Source organism: Lepidochelys kempii, chromosome 2 (genome assembly GCF_965140265.1).
Source record: "Lepidochelys kempii isolate rLepKem1 chromosome 2, rLepKem1.hap2, whole genome shotgun sequence".
NCBI classification, from domain to species: domain Eukaryota; kingdom Metazoa; phylum Chordata; order Testudines; family Cheloniidae; genus Lepidochelys; species Lepidochelys kempii.
The window spans coordinates 224,629,600-224,643,617 of NC_133257.1; the positions used below are offsets into that span (position 1 = coordinate 224,629,600).

General features: G+C 40.4%; 1 protein-coding gene across 2 annotated transcripts in view; it reads left to right on the plus strand.

The window, feature by feature from the left end:
- The window catches only part of LOC140907627 (1-aminocyclopropane-1-carboxylate synthase-like protein 1), a 35,499-nt gene extending 22,865 nt beyond the window's left edge, over nt 1-12,634 (plus strand). Inside the window, exons 11-14 of one of the 2 annotated variants that reach the window (XM_073333967.1) lie at nt 74-215; nt 317-459; nt 3,560-3,713; nt 8,332-12,634. In XM_073333967.1, coding sequence (XP_073190068.1) covers nt 74-215; nt 317-459; nt 3,560-3,713; nt 8,332-8,513 — 621 coding nt within the window. In that variant the 3' untranslated portion in view covers nt 8,514-12,634. The remainder of the gene's footprint in view (nt 1-73; nt 216-316; nt 460-3,559; nt 3,714-8,331) is intronic. The other variant, XM_073333968.1, reaches the window with a different exon arrangement.
- The last annotated feature ends 1,384 nt before the right edge of the window (nt 12,635-14,018 follow it).

Here is a 14,018-nt window from a genome sequence, read left to right on the forward strand (position 1 = left end):
GAAATTGCCGCCTTCAAATGTACACTTGGATTTGGGAATAATCTGTAGGTAACTTTTCTTTTTGCCTTCTAAGGATTTTGGTATGTGTGGTATCAGAGTTGGAGTGTTGTACACCAGAAGTCATGAAATTCGGAAAGCCGTGAATCAACTGGCTGTTTTTCATGGGTGTCCTGGGCCTGTTCAGTATGTTCTGAGCCAGTTTCTTAGTGATAGAGGTTAGCAAAACAAAAATATTCCCATTTTCATTGTTGTTTGTTCCATGATAGTTGGAAATAAAATATAACAGAAATATGACAGTTCTTCCTTGTTTTGATAGATTGGCTGGATAATGTGTATTTTCCTACCAACAAAAAAAGACTTAAAGAAGCACAGAGTATTCTTGTGGATGGTCTTGCAGAGATTGGAATACCTGTCTTCAAAAGTTCAGGAGGATTATACATATGGGCAGACTTCAGAAAAGTATGTTGAAGGCTTGGGAGGAGATGGGAAAGAGGGTTTAAGAAATTAATGCTGCCAACAGTTTATTTTTATGTGAAAGCCTCAAGGCTTGTGGTAGAATTTTTAAACAGATATTCCTGTTCTCTTATATTGTCTAATTTTCATTGTACATTAGAAATGATATTGCAATTTGGCAAATGCGAAAAAGCCTAGTGGATGGCAATTCAATTGAACACATACTGTAAAACTATGAAATAAAGGAAGTTTCCTAAAATGTTCCATTAAATATAGAACATCTAACTTTAGAATGCTTCATGTTCTGGTGCTGGACTAACAGTTGAGCCATGGGGTCTGGTCCCAGCTGTGCAAGTGACCTGCTGTATTCTTGGACAAGTCACATAACCTCTCTGTGCTTCAGTTTACCCATCAGTAGAATGAGGAGAAGGAGGAAGATATTTGCTCACCTCTGTAAGATTTACAGACAAACCTCTCTATATAAATGTATGCAGCATAAATCACTCTAAAATATGGCTAGAGCAGATTGGTGGAGAACCTTGCTCTACCACGAACTGTGCTGTACCTGTTCTGCAGATGGATATGCATCTCTAGCACTGTTAGTAAACAGTATATCCACATAAAACATTTAACTGGAAGAATCACAATAACATTTATAACTAACAAGCCACAATATTTTGAGATGTGACTATTTATCATGTTTATTATGGTAGTGCCTGGGGCCAGCCAAGAATGGGCCCACTTGTGCTAGGCACTGTAAAAAACATAAAGAAACTGTCCCTCACCTGAAAAGCAGACAATCTACATAGACAAGATGAAGAGTAGGGAAAGGGATATCACATACAAGCAAAGTAAACAATATTATGGCGGCAAACATAAGAACAGCCATTCTGGGTCAGACCAAAGGTCCATCTAGCCCAGTATCCTGTCTTCTGACAGTGGCCTACGTCAGGTGCCCCAGAGGGAATGAACAGAACAGGTAATCAACAAGTGATCCACCCCCTCTCGCCCATTTCCAGCTTCTGGCAAACAGAGGCTAGGGACACAATCCCTGCCCATCCTGGCTACTAGCCATTGATGGATCTATCCTCCATGAACTTATCTAGTTCTTTTTTTAAATATTGTGTTCTGTGATTTTTGTGGTTTAAATCCAATCAGTCAGGTTATGTTAGGATGGGATTAGCTAGATGGAAAGACAAAGATCCAGAGGACTTTAGGAGGGGTTGATTCTGAGAAGGGAGTAGAAGGGGTTGGAGCAAACAGCACAGGGGAGAGAGAAAGTTCATAGTGAAAACTGCAGAAAGCAGTCTGATATCTTTAGTATCCTTGTTCAGTCTCTGCTTGAACTGCTTTCTGCAGCTGCTGTGCATGCTTCAGTCTCCAGGGGATAAGTTTTCACTACAGAGTTAGCTCAGGCTCTGATTTTGGTATTGCCCCTCACCCCCACGTCTATCCACATTAAAATCCTCTCACACAGATTTGGTGTTTTCAACTCAGGCTAGCTGGCCCAGCTGGCATTTGGCTGGAGCCCACATGCTGCTTTCACTCAGGGCATGGCTACTCTTGCAGATGTAGAGCGCTTTGAGTTAAACCAGCCGTCGTAGAGTGCAGCAGGGAAAGCGCTGCAGTCTGTCCACACTGACAGCTACAAGTGCACTGCAATGGCCACATTAGCAGCTTTTGCAACAGCCACAGAGAGCAGTGCATTGTGGTAGCTATCCCAGCATGCACATGGCTGCAGCGTGCTTTTCAAATGGGGGGAGGTGGGGTGGAATGTGACAGGAAGTGTGTTGTGTGTATGTGAGGGGAGAGAGAGTGGGTTTTTTGGGGGGCTGAAAGCATTTCAGCACGCTGTCTTGTCAGTTCAGACAGCAGCAAACTCTCCCTTCCCCCCGCCTCTCTCTCTCACACACAGTATTCCACAGTAATGGTTGCTTTGTCTCAGAGCAGATAAGCATGCCGGCTGTCAGAAACGGAGCTTTCCAAGGGCATATCCGCATTCCTGCAGCCATTTCAAAACAATGAGAAGAGTGGCCAATTGACTTAAGGGGATTATGGGACTTTTCCGGAGGCTGATCAGAGCACAGTAAAGCAACACCTCGTTCACACTGACATTTCAGCCAAGGTGCAAGAAGCATTAATCTTCTCACCGAGGTGGAGTATCAGGAGCGCTCTAGCCGTGGAGTCATAGAATCATAGAATATCAGGGTTGGAAGGGACCTCAGGAGGTCATCTAGTCCAACCCCCTGCTCAAAGCAGGACCAATCCCCAATTAAATCATCCCAGCCAGGGCTTTGTCAAGCCTTTGTCAGAGCACTCTACGCGCCTTGCCAATGTGGACGGGTAGTGAGCTAAGGTGCCCGGGGCTGCTTTAATGCACTGTAACTCGCAAGTGTAGCCAAGCCTTCAGGCTTGTAACTGCCCACTTTACAATGAGGATGCAGGCTAAATCACTCAAGTGCTGATAGTCTTCCAATGCCTTTCCACAAATCCCTGTGTTTCCAGAATGACAGACACATTCCTCCACGATTCACTGGCAAAGAATCACAGAACAACTTAGTTTACTGCAGCACAAAGAACCATAGGATATGACAGAAGTCTTAGTGCAGTGAGTGGGTGAGGACTCAGAACCTCGGGTATGGCTTTGCAGTGTTGCTGCTCACACCTGGGCTAGACTAATTTGGGTTCTCAGACCCTGGTACCAAGCACCTAAGTTACTTCTGCACTGAAGACATACCCTGGCTGGCTCATTCCTGCTGTTTCTTTTTCAAAGGCCACGTGGCTGTGGGGAGATGTTGCATGGGTCCTTTTGCCCCAGATAGCAGTCTGACCTACACAGTATGAACACGTAGAATGGATCTCACAAGTTTATGCAGTTTAGTGGGCAAAGGAATTACTAAGAAGCAAGCTTTTGACTTGATTTTCAGAATTGCTGAGCACCCAAAACTCTAAGATAAATTGGTGGGAGCTGCAGGTGTTCAGTAATTCTGAACATCAGGTCCTTTTCTGCTTTAGCCTTCCTGTGGAGTATACTTTGTTGCAGTAGTTCATTAATTTGAGGTTGTATTCCAGTTTTCTTAATGCAGTTTTGTTTTTCCTCTCTTAGTTCCTAAAATCACAGACATTTGAAGCTGAAATGGAGTTATGGTGGAAGTTCCTTGATGAAAAACTCCTCATTAGTCCGGGAAAAGCCTTTTGCTGTTATGAGCCTGGATGGTTTAGAATGGTCTTCTCAGACTCTGTAGATAAGATTTACTTGGGTAAGCTGGGTGTTACTTTTATCATAAAATAATATGCATGTTCTAATAAAAGCAAACAGCATTCTGGGATGTTATCAGCAGGAGTTTGTAAGCAAGACAGAAGTAATTCTTCCACTCTACTTTGCACTAATTAGGCCTCAGCTGGAGTACTGTGTCCAGTTCTGGATGCCACATTTCAAAAAAGATGTGAACAAACTGGAGAAAGTCCAGAGGAGAGCAACAAAAATGATTAAAAGTCTAGAAAATATGATCTATGAGGAAAATTGGGTTTGTTTAGTCTGGAGAAGAGAAGACTGCGGTGGGGACATAACAGTTTTCAAGTACATAAAAGGTTGTTGCTGAAAGGGTGTGTGTGAAAAATTATTCTCGTTAACCTCTGAAGTTAGAACAAGAAGCAACGGGCTTAAATTGTAGCAAGGGAGATTTACAATGGACATTAGGAAAAACTTCCTGTCTAGGTAGTTAAGCACTGGAACAAATTGCCTAGGGAGGTTGTGAAGTCTCCATCATTGGAGGTTTTTAAGAACAGATTACACAAACACCCATCAGGAGTGGTCTAGTTATTACTTAGTCCTGCCTTGAGTGCAGGAGACTGGACTAGGTGAACTATTGAGGTCCCTTCGAGACCTACACTTTTGTGGTTCTATAGAAAGGTAATACATCTCAAATGTTCAGTTCAAAACTTGTATTTCCTACTGACTTGTGAAGGCAAGAGGTTTTGGGCCATATTCAGACCTTGTGTAAGATAGTGCTGGTCAATTAGTCTGAATTTGTAGATCCAATTTTAGCATTATCTACATTCTTTTTGTTCACAGTTGTTAGGATAAGTCTATATTTTTAGTTTATAATTGGTAGAATATAGTTACTGAAGGCATTGAGCATTTTTCTCTAAGAGACTAGGGTAATTTATTTAGTTGTTGCAACATAAAGCCAATTTTGAGAGGACTGTAACATGTAGGATGGAATAATTTAACAACCAAAATACAAATCAATAGTTTTCAAAAATCCAATAACTCTGATTGAATAAACACATTAACTTCTGATAGTTTATTTAGGTAAGCACTTTTCCATGAATTATTGCTATCATAAAGGAAAAATTACACACATATGCACAAACACACACACACAACCTAAAGTTTTTCCCAAACTGTGTTAATAATTACACTTTAGATGATTGTTTAAACTGAAATAATTTTATAATGGTAAATTACTTTTCATGCTCATATTCTTAGAGTTTAAGGCTAAAGCGGACCACCAGATCATGTAGTCTGACCTCTTGTTTAGTTTCTGCCTTTAACTCCGCTTGATAGATTAAACTAAAGTGGCCAGTCTCATTTCTGGTAATTGTGTACTAGCATGATTCTCTTGTTTGGGTGGAGCATATATGTCGTGGTATCTGATATGTGGCTCACAACTGAGAGTGCCAGTCTTATGTCAGACTGTCAGAAAACAGAGTAGACAGCCCCTGTGACCCAGGCTGCCTGGGGTAGCCCTCACTGAAAATGCGAAGCTCAGGCAGGCTGCAAAATGGAGAGCAGATACTCCCAAAACTGGTGGTTTACATTGAAGTAGACTCACCAGCCAGTCACAAACTGTGCTCCTGATTCCCTACACTGGTTATCAAGAAGCTAAAAAAAGAAATCACACAGCACCCTTTATTGCATTCCAGTTCTCTGGCTCTCAATCAGTACCTAGGTGTAGTAAGGTGAGGAGTTACTTAAAAACTCTTCTCACTATACAAAATGTTCTTCTGAACCCCAAAGGGCCAGCCATATTAGGTCAATATTAGGTTGGATCTTACCCAAAATACCACACTTTCAGCCAATCCTTTGGCATCTAAAACTAAAGGTTTAATATAAAGAAAAAAGAGAGAACAAGAAGAGTGTTGTTAAATGGTAAAGCAGTCAGATACTTACAGAGACTTCAAAGTCCATATATCAGGTTCTTAGCCACACTGGTGAGTTTGCTGGCTTGAAAGTCCCTCTGGAACACATCCACAGCTTGGATGGGTCATTCAGTCCTTTGTTCAAAGCTTCATTTATAGAAAGTATGAGAGGGGTAGCCGTGTTAGTCTGGATCTGTAAAAGCAGCAAAGAGTCTTGTGGCACCTTATAGACTAACAGACGTATTGGAGCATAAGCTTTCGTGGGTGAATAAAGGTTACTTCAGAGGTAAGAAGCAGTAATGAAGACAAATGGAGATGTTGCAATTGACTTTTATATTCTTTTGCCCTGTGGCTTGTACTTTCTGTATCCACAAACACAAGCTTTACAGCACATGGCATGGTAAAGTCTTAGAGTTCTGTCCATAAGCATACCACATGCCTTGCTGACTCATAAGGTGTATCCCCTGGTTCCTTTCAGTGGGTTAATTGTACCACTGATGACCCTTGATGGACCATCAAACAGGCTAGGCAGTACCCTGATGCCAGTCTGTCTGGGGGTGTCACAAGTTTGGAAATACAGATATACCTTACATATCTATAACTCATAATACAAAGGTGATACAAACATATAAACAAGATTATCATACTTGGCAATTTATAACATTTTTGCAGATACCTCACACGACATATCTGGCCAGATTCCTTAAAATTTTATAACATTGGTATCAACAAGATCATAACAATACCATATTCCATACAGCGTCACAGCACATACTGGTGGTATATTCTATAATTAGATCTTTCCAACCAGTAACAAGCATGCATTCCTGGAGTACTATATTAGCTTTACTGTGGAGCCATCGACAGTCCCCTTAGGTTCTCCAGCGTATATTGGCACTCAGCCAAACTGGACTTTGGTTTTAATAACGTTGTATTCGAAAATCACTTCACATAAGGATCTTCCCACCCCAAAAGGTTGGTCACTTACCCCAGGTCAGTGGATACTCTGGATCTCACACCAAAAACAATGCTGATAGCCAATCCTTTAGTAAACTAACTAAGATTTATTAGCTAAGAAAAGAATTGAGTTGTTGAGAGATTTAAAACAAATAAAATACATAACATGTGAGTCAAAGTTTGTAAATTCAAATGATAGCCATGATGTGATATATGCTAGTTTCCCATAAATCCCTCAGGGTTGCCCAAAATAGCTGTGGGGACCTGTCATGCATCCGGAACGCCCTCTGTCAGCATCCAAATAGATCAGAGATGCAGATTTGCTCCCAGGGTTCCAGTCTGACAAGTGTTTTCAGCACCGCACAGCTCTTGCTTTGTTGACTAATTGCAGACAAAGTTTGTGGAGTTCACATTGTTGAATGTAAAGTCTTATGCTTTGAAGTTAACATGTTTCTTCCTTTACAGTTCTTAGGCTTTCAGTCCTGTGTAATGGGCTATTCAATTGCAGAGCATACATAATAATACATAGTAACCACAGGAAACAGGTGAAGACAATAACATTTGCATTTCACTAACTTTCATGCATTTAGAGCAAAGGTAATTTACCAGGCATATGCCATGTACATGTAATGGGGTAACATCCCCCTTTGTTTTATCCTAACCAGTGAATTGATACACGTAGTGCTTCCTTGGGGTTGTAATCTGAGTTGGCTGGCTGGCTGTCAGCGCCACAATATAAATAAGAAAACTACTTTTCATAGTAATTAAAAAAAATGATTTCTCTCTGTTATGGAGGAAAGCTGGTTTGATATGAAGATATGTAATGAGAATTGTTGGAACGCTTTGGCATTAGTAAACATCTAATTTGTTGGTTTATGTAAATTAAGGTCCTGATCCTGCAAATGCTTAAGCACATGCTTTGCTTTATGCATGTGAGTAGCATTCTGAAATCCTTAATGTGACTATTCTTACATAAAATTAAATGTATTTTTGCAGGATCAGGGCCAAACCTGTCCTTCTAAATTTTCATGAGTAAGGGCTAAATCCTGCAATTTCTTTTCTCAGACAAAACTGTACAATTTGAATAAGATCTTCTCTACACTGAAACTGAAATAACTACATTGGTTGTAGTTGTTGTTGTTATTTCAGATAAGAATGCCCTATTTTGGTAATTCTTAAATTGGTTTTAAAAATCTATTTACAGTAGGATGTTTTTATTCTGAAATGAGTACTGACACACACTTGCACTGAAATAACTAAAAGTGTGAATTATAAGAGTTTAGTGATTTAAATTGCAGTGGCCATGTAGAAAAGAAACGCAGGACATAGATCTATGGATGTGAAATCTGTTGAAGCTTTGCAGCTGGCTACATCATCTTGTAAATTTAAAAAAAAATAAGCTTTTCATGAACTGAAGTCAAATACAAATGTTTTCTTGACTTTTTTTAAAGTTCCAGTGGAAACAGTTATTACATAAACTTTTCCTGCAGAATTTGCATTATTTTGATCATGCATGAGAACCAACTTGAAAATCAATGTAAGTTGAAAGTGAAAATAAAAAACCCTGAAATTAATCTATTTATCCAATCTGAGAAATTTAAAAAGATCATTAGTGGAAAAATAATCCTGCAATCTGCATCATATGTGGTAAAGTAATTTGAATTTTAAAAATTCTCTTCTAACAAACTAAGATGTTTAAAGTATCGTTAAGGACACTTTCAACACCACTGCTTCCCTCGAGAAGAAACTTATACTGATGTGTCTTTCTTTTTACAGGTATACAGAGACTTGAGCAAATGCTGCAAACTGAAACTGCTGAACCAGTTGCAAATAAAACATCTGCTGAAGAAGATGAGTTATCTAATTCAGAAGATGAAACTTCAGTGAATCATGCAAATACATCATTAGATGAAGTTTCAGAAGCATACTCAGACATGAAAAAAATTGTTGTCTATTAAAATCTTATCTGAAATTAGAGACTAAACAAAACATGATATAGCATGCTTGTGTTTATTAAAATTGTTACTTTGGCTGTAATACTATAGGACAGTCTCACTTTGCTGTAGCCTGTGGTTACTAATTTGCAAGCTGGACTGCTAGAATATTAGTAACTTGGCCCCTATCCTGACTTTAGCCTCTATTCTAAAAGCACTAAAGCCCACTTTTTAAGCATTCTGTTAAGTACCATTAAAGTCAGTGGGTCTTAAGCATGTGCTTAAGTGCTTTGCTGATTAGAGTGGGTTTGCTTACTCAGGGCCTTAATGAATCTTCAACACAATATTTTATATTATGGAGTATATATTTTAATCAGAAGACTGAAAATGTTGAACTAGCTGATACTGGTTGTCAAATTTTACTCAGTTTGTCAGTTGACAGACAGATGTGTATATAAAATCTACATGGGGACTTTTTAAGATGGTTAAAATAATTCAGACATGAGCTTTCTGAATATGCACACCAGTGTAAATACTAGTTTAGGAAATATTCAGTTTTTTGGCTTCCATGTTTCCTTTCAGATGTGTAAAAAATGCTTATTTATATATTATAATATTTGCATCTTTTTGTTGCAAAAACATAAGTCCTTTGGATCAGTTTTTCTCATAAAATATAAATGTAAATAAATTTAGAAGTATGTCGTATGCATTCATTGTGTTGGACCAAAGTTTAGACCTATATTTGTAGATTTAATTCATAGCTTTATTTATTTTAGGAATGGGAACAGGGAAATTGAAATTGCAAAATCAAAAGCCTTCTCTTTTACAGAGAATCTCAATAGGAAAAAAAGGACTTTCCATAGCATTTAAAATCCCATTATAGGTGGTGGTTGTCGTGCCACCAATATTTAGACAAACTTAACACTTTCCGCTATAAAATCCTGTCTTTAGTTGCCCGCCCTTGCACCACCCCTTCCTCCTGAGGCCCCACCCTAACAGCACCCCTTCCTCCTGAGGCCCCGCCCCCCATCGCTTGACCTTACAGCCAGCAAAAGTGGGAGAGCATAGCCCTCGCACTTTTAAAGGGGGTGGGCATGGCCCCTGGCCCTACCTGTTCCAGCGCCCCTGGCTGGGGTAGAGAGGCATAAGTGCACTGGATCCTGGACTCTCAAGTTGTAACATTCCTCTGACTACTATCTATTAGCTGTGAATCCCACTGGCAAATGTTTCTTCACTTTCTCACGAAGGTCAACATGGGTCCACATAACAGAATTTCTGTTTTGGCTTGGGGGTTGGGGTGGGGAAGTGGCTGCTTTTTAAAAATATAAGAAATTAAATTTTAAAAGAGACAAAACATTATGGTTACAAGGTCAAGCAGTCAAAAGTTAAGAAATGTCAGAATTAAGGCACCCTGTGCAGTCTTAATGTAGCCCCCTTGTGCATATGCACAATGGATACAGGCTTTACATGATCATATGCTACTTTTCCACAGGACTCTGCCTCATACAGTGCACAAGATGGATGGTGCTCCCTGCATGGTTTAATATAGGAGTACTTAACTTTGCATCTTTAATGGTAGGGATTTTTATGTAATACTAATATAAGTAGGCTTGGAAGGATTAGATTTTTAGCAGTAAATGCCAGTAACCATCAATTCCATGGTACACACAGAGACTAATGAAAAAATGTTTCCATCAATAATAATTGAAATGTACAGATAGGCAAAGTAAGAAAAATGCTGCTTGAGAACTTATTAGCATTTGATTTAAGAATATTTTATAAATTTTGATATGTGATGACAACGTTTTTAACAGTTATAAAGCTTTAACTTTTTGAATCTCAACATCTACTGTTGTTAAATTATTGTCTGACCCTCCCTACTAGTTAAATTGATTTAAAACAATTTAAAATGCTTAAAACGCAAAACTTTGCACAACTGTAAACATTTAAATGGATAAAAAGTAAAATTGCATAAAAATAAACATTGATATTATCCGCTGAAATTATTTTTTTAAAATTAATTCTGCCAAGCCTAAATATAAAGTTGCAGACCAAATTTCTGTAGTCAAATTGATTCCTTCAAATCCTTAAGGGTTGCAATTTTAAACTCATATTTATTGTCTAGCTAGAAATGTATTTGCTTTTCAACTAAAGAGATAGATTCCAACATAACTATCTGCTATTTAACAGCATAGGCTCTCCAAATTATAGCTCGCTAGTCAAACAGTTGAATTAAATTACCAAAAACCACCAGGAGTCCTTGTGGCACCTAAGAGACTAACAAATTTATTTGGGCATAAGCTTTAGTGGGCTAAAACCCACTTCATCAGCCCATTTAGCCCATGAAAGCTTATACCCAAATAAATTTGTTAGTCTCTAAGGTGCCTTTTCATTTTGCTGATACAGACTAACATGAATTAGCTGAAGCCTGAATTAAATTATTCACTCATGTGTGTCAGTAGTTTTTCATACATATATTTGCCCAACAGGGTTTTTTAAATAATCTTCACATTTTTTGCATAATGGAAATGAAATGAAATGAAAAATTAGCATTTAAAAATATCAGGAAGGTAATGTATCCTGTAACATCCTGCACTGCTAAGAGATGAGATAAAGAACTTTTTTTTGCTCTCTTGAAGACTGACCAGCTGTCATCAAGTGAATCTGGGGTAGCTTGTGCAACAGCATGTTTCCCTCACAAGCAGTGACTTACTCAACCCCATCCCAAAGGCTGCTGCCATGACAATTGACAGTTTGAGGGAGCTAGTTTCTTTGGGTGGCTGTGGGAATACATAGGGCTCATTTTCAGGCTCGCTCTTGCTGCAGTGGGTTTGCCTCGATTCTGCAGCTTCAGGAGTTAAGGATCACCCTTGTCTGACTGGAAAGGGCATGGTGACCAGCACCAGGTGCTTTAGAGGAATGGGAGCCCTATTTTAAGCAGATGTGGGATAATTTTTCCCATCATAGGTCTCCACCTGGTCTCTAATAGTTTTGAGATTAGGTTAAACCCTGAAGCATGAGGTTCACTCACCCTTCCAGAATTATTATTGTTAGTTAAAACAACTCTACATATTCTTGATATCTATATAACTATCCAAACCCTTTGTGAATCTTCTTAAATTCTTAGTAGGGATGTAAATAACATTTAAAAAAGTAACCGTGTAACCAATTAAAATTCTATCGGTTACACATTTAAACATTTACCTGGGGAACTAGGGGTGCAGGGGGTGCTGCAGCATCCCCGCATTTTACACAGGGCTCCGCTGCTGCCCCCACATCCAGGGATCTCTGCAGCTGCCACCGCGTCCGGAGCTCTGATGTCACGCATGCCGACATCTCGGCTGCCAGCCCCATACCTGGAGCTCTACTGTCGCCTGGCATCCCGCAGCAAAGGCAGCAGCCGGGATGGACCCCGGCCATGGGGGCCGACAGCCCAGAGGGACCCTAGCAGCCAGGAGGGATCCCCGCCATGGGGTCAGCAGCCCAGAAGGACCCTGGCCAGGTGGCAGCTGGGACCCTGGGCGGAGTTTAACCATTTACAGAAACCTGTTAAACTCTTACACCCCTAATTCTTAGCCTCAATGACTTCCTGTGGCAATGAATCCTACAGTATAATCATCATTGTTTCTTTGTCTGGCCTAGCTAAGGATCTTAACGGCAACAGTCATTTGCTCTACAGTCTGTAGCAACTGTTCAGCCGCCCCCATCCCTCACCTCACAGAGAGAAAAAGACAAAAGGCTAGATCCACAAAGGAATTTAGTTGCCTAAGTCTGATATTTAGATCCTCGAAACCCTCACTCTGCCTAACCCTGTAAGTGCCTACATTTCTGTCAGTGGGCATCTACAAAGCCACCTAAATCATTGTGCCATGAGCAATGTGGCATCTATGGCAACCACCCCTCTTTCTCGCTGTTTCCATCAATTCACTTCAATAGTGGGAGCAAAGAAAGCTGCCATTGAATTGGCGAAGGGGTCCCAACCTAAGAAGTTTGATCAGATAGCTGAGAGCATGTGATGAGAAAAACATTGCTTTGAATTTAACATAGTCGGTTAAGTTAGGCACCAATTGCATTTTATCTTTCTTTAGCCTGTAACTATTTCTGACTTTTATGCCTCATTACTTGTACTCATTTAAAATCTCTCTCTTTGTAGTTAATAAACTGTTTTATCTAATCCTGTGTGTTTGAATTGAAGTGTTTGGGAAACTCCATTTAGAGTAACAAACGGTTTGCATATCATTTCTAGTAATACAATAATGGACTTTATATAAGCTTGTACTGTCCAGGAGAGGTGCTGGGCAGTACAGGACATACATTTCTGGGGGGAAATCTAGGACTGGGGGTGTGTTGGGGTCACCCAGCAGCATAACCAAGGCTGGTAAGAGCCAAGGTGTGGCTGGCTGGCTGCAGCACAAACACACACACACAGAGACACAGCTGGGAGTGACTTGCATGCTGGAGGTGGTTTGTGAGCAGTCCAGACTTGAGGCTACAGAAGTTGTAAAGGACACCCCAGGCTAGAGGGCAGGGGTGACACAGCTACTCATTAGTCTGTAGTGTACCCTGGGTATGTCACACTCACCCAATTTGGTGCCCAACTGAGGGCTGTGGGTTCTGCTAGATGGCAGGATATTTACACGTTAGGCATTTCATCGCTGAGTCCAAGTCCCCTTTGTGGTGCTAGCCCAAAGAGCTGCCTTATGTACAGCAGCCATACAGATATGGCAGGCATGGGACTTTTGTTCTACCCACGAGAGGCCACACCCCAAAAAGACACTTTCACCTCTCAGTAGTAGCTTCCTATTGAACAGCGTACAGTTTCAGGTCAATGTCTTGATTTCCAAAGTTGTGCACAGACACAGTCCTGGCTTATCTGAGAGGGTGCTTCGTCCATGACCATGATTTACCATCACAGCTGCCTTTCACTGGAACAATGGAACAGTTGACCTGTAGGATTATGCTTGTAACTCAGAGAGATGGACCTTTCACAGGTGTCTGACCATACCTATACAACTCACTGCCAGGTGAAATAAAAATGACTGCTAACCTTACCGCGTTCAGAGCCAAATACAAAGCCCATCTCTTTACCCAACCTTTCCTACAAGAGTTCCCCTCGTTCTCGCCCATTCATCTAAGAAAACAAACAACCCCAAATCTGTCTGGAGGGAAAGGTGAGAGACAGAGCAAGCATTGTCATCTTTTCCCCTCATGACAGGGGCTTAGCTACTATGGTGAGACGGCCCATGCAAGTACCTGGATAGGCCATTACCAGCATGGGTTAGAGTTGGACTAGTGATTCAAGGGTGCTATTTGTTGACACAGTCGTATTTCTGCTCTTCTCACCTTGATAATGTCTAGCCACACCCCAGCTATGCAGACTTTGTACCCAATGCTGATAGGTAACAAACAACGTAACTGTCTGCTTTCACTTTTAGTCTGGTGAATGCATTTTCAGCTTCCACTCTCACTGCCCTTGCTGGTTTTATGTGTAACTTCTCAAAGAAAAGGGTGACAGTCTCTTTTTAATAT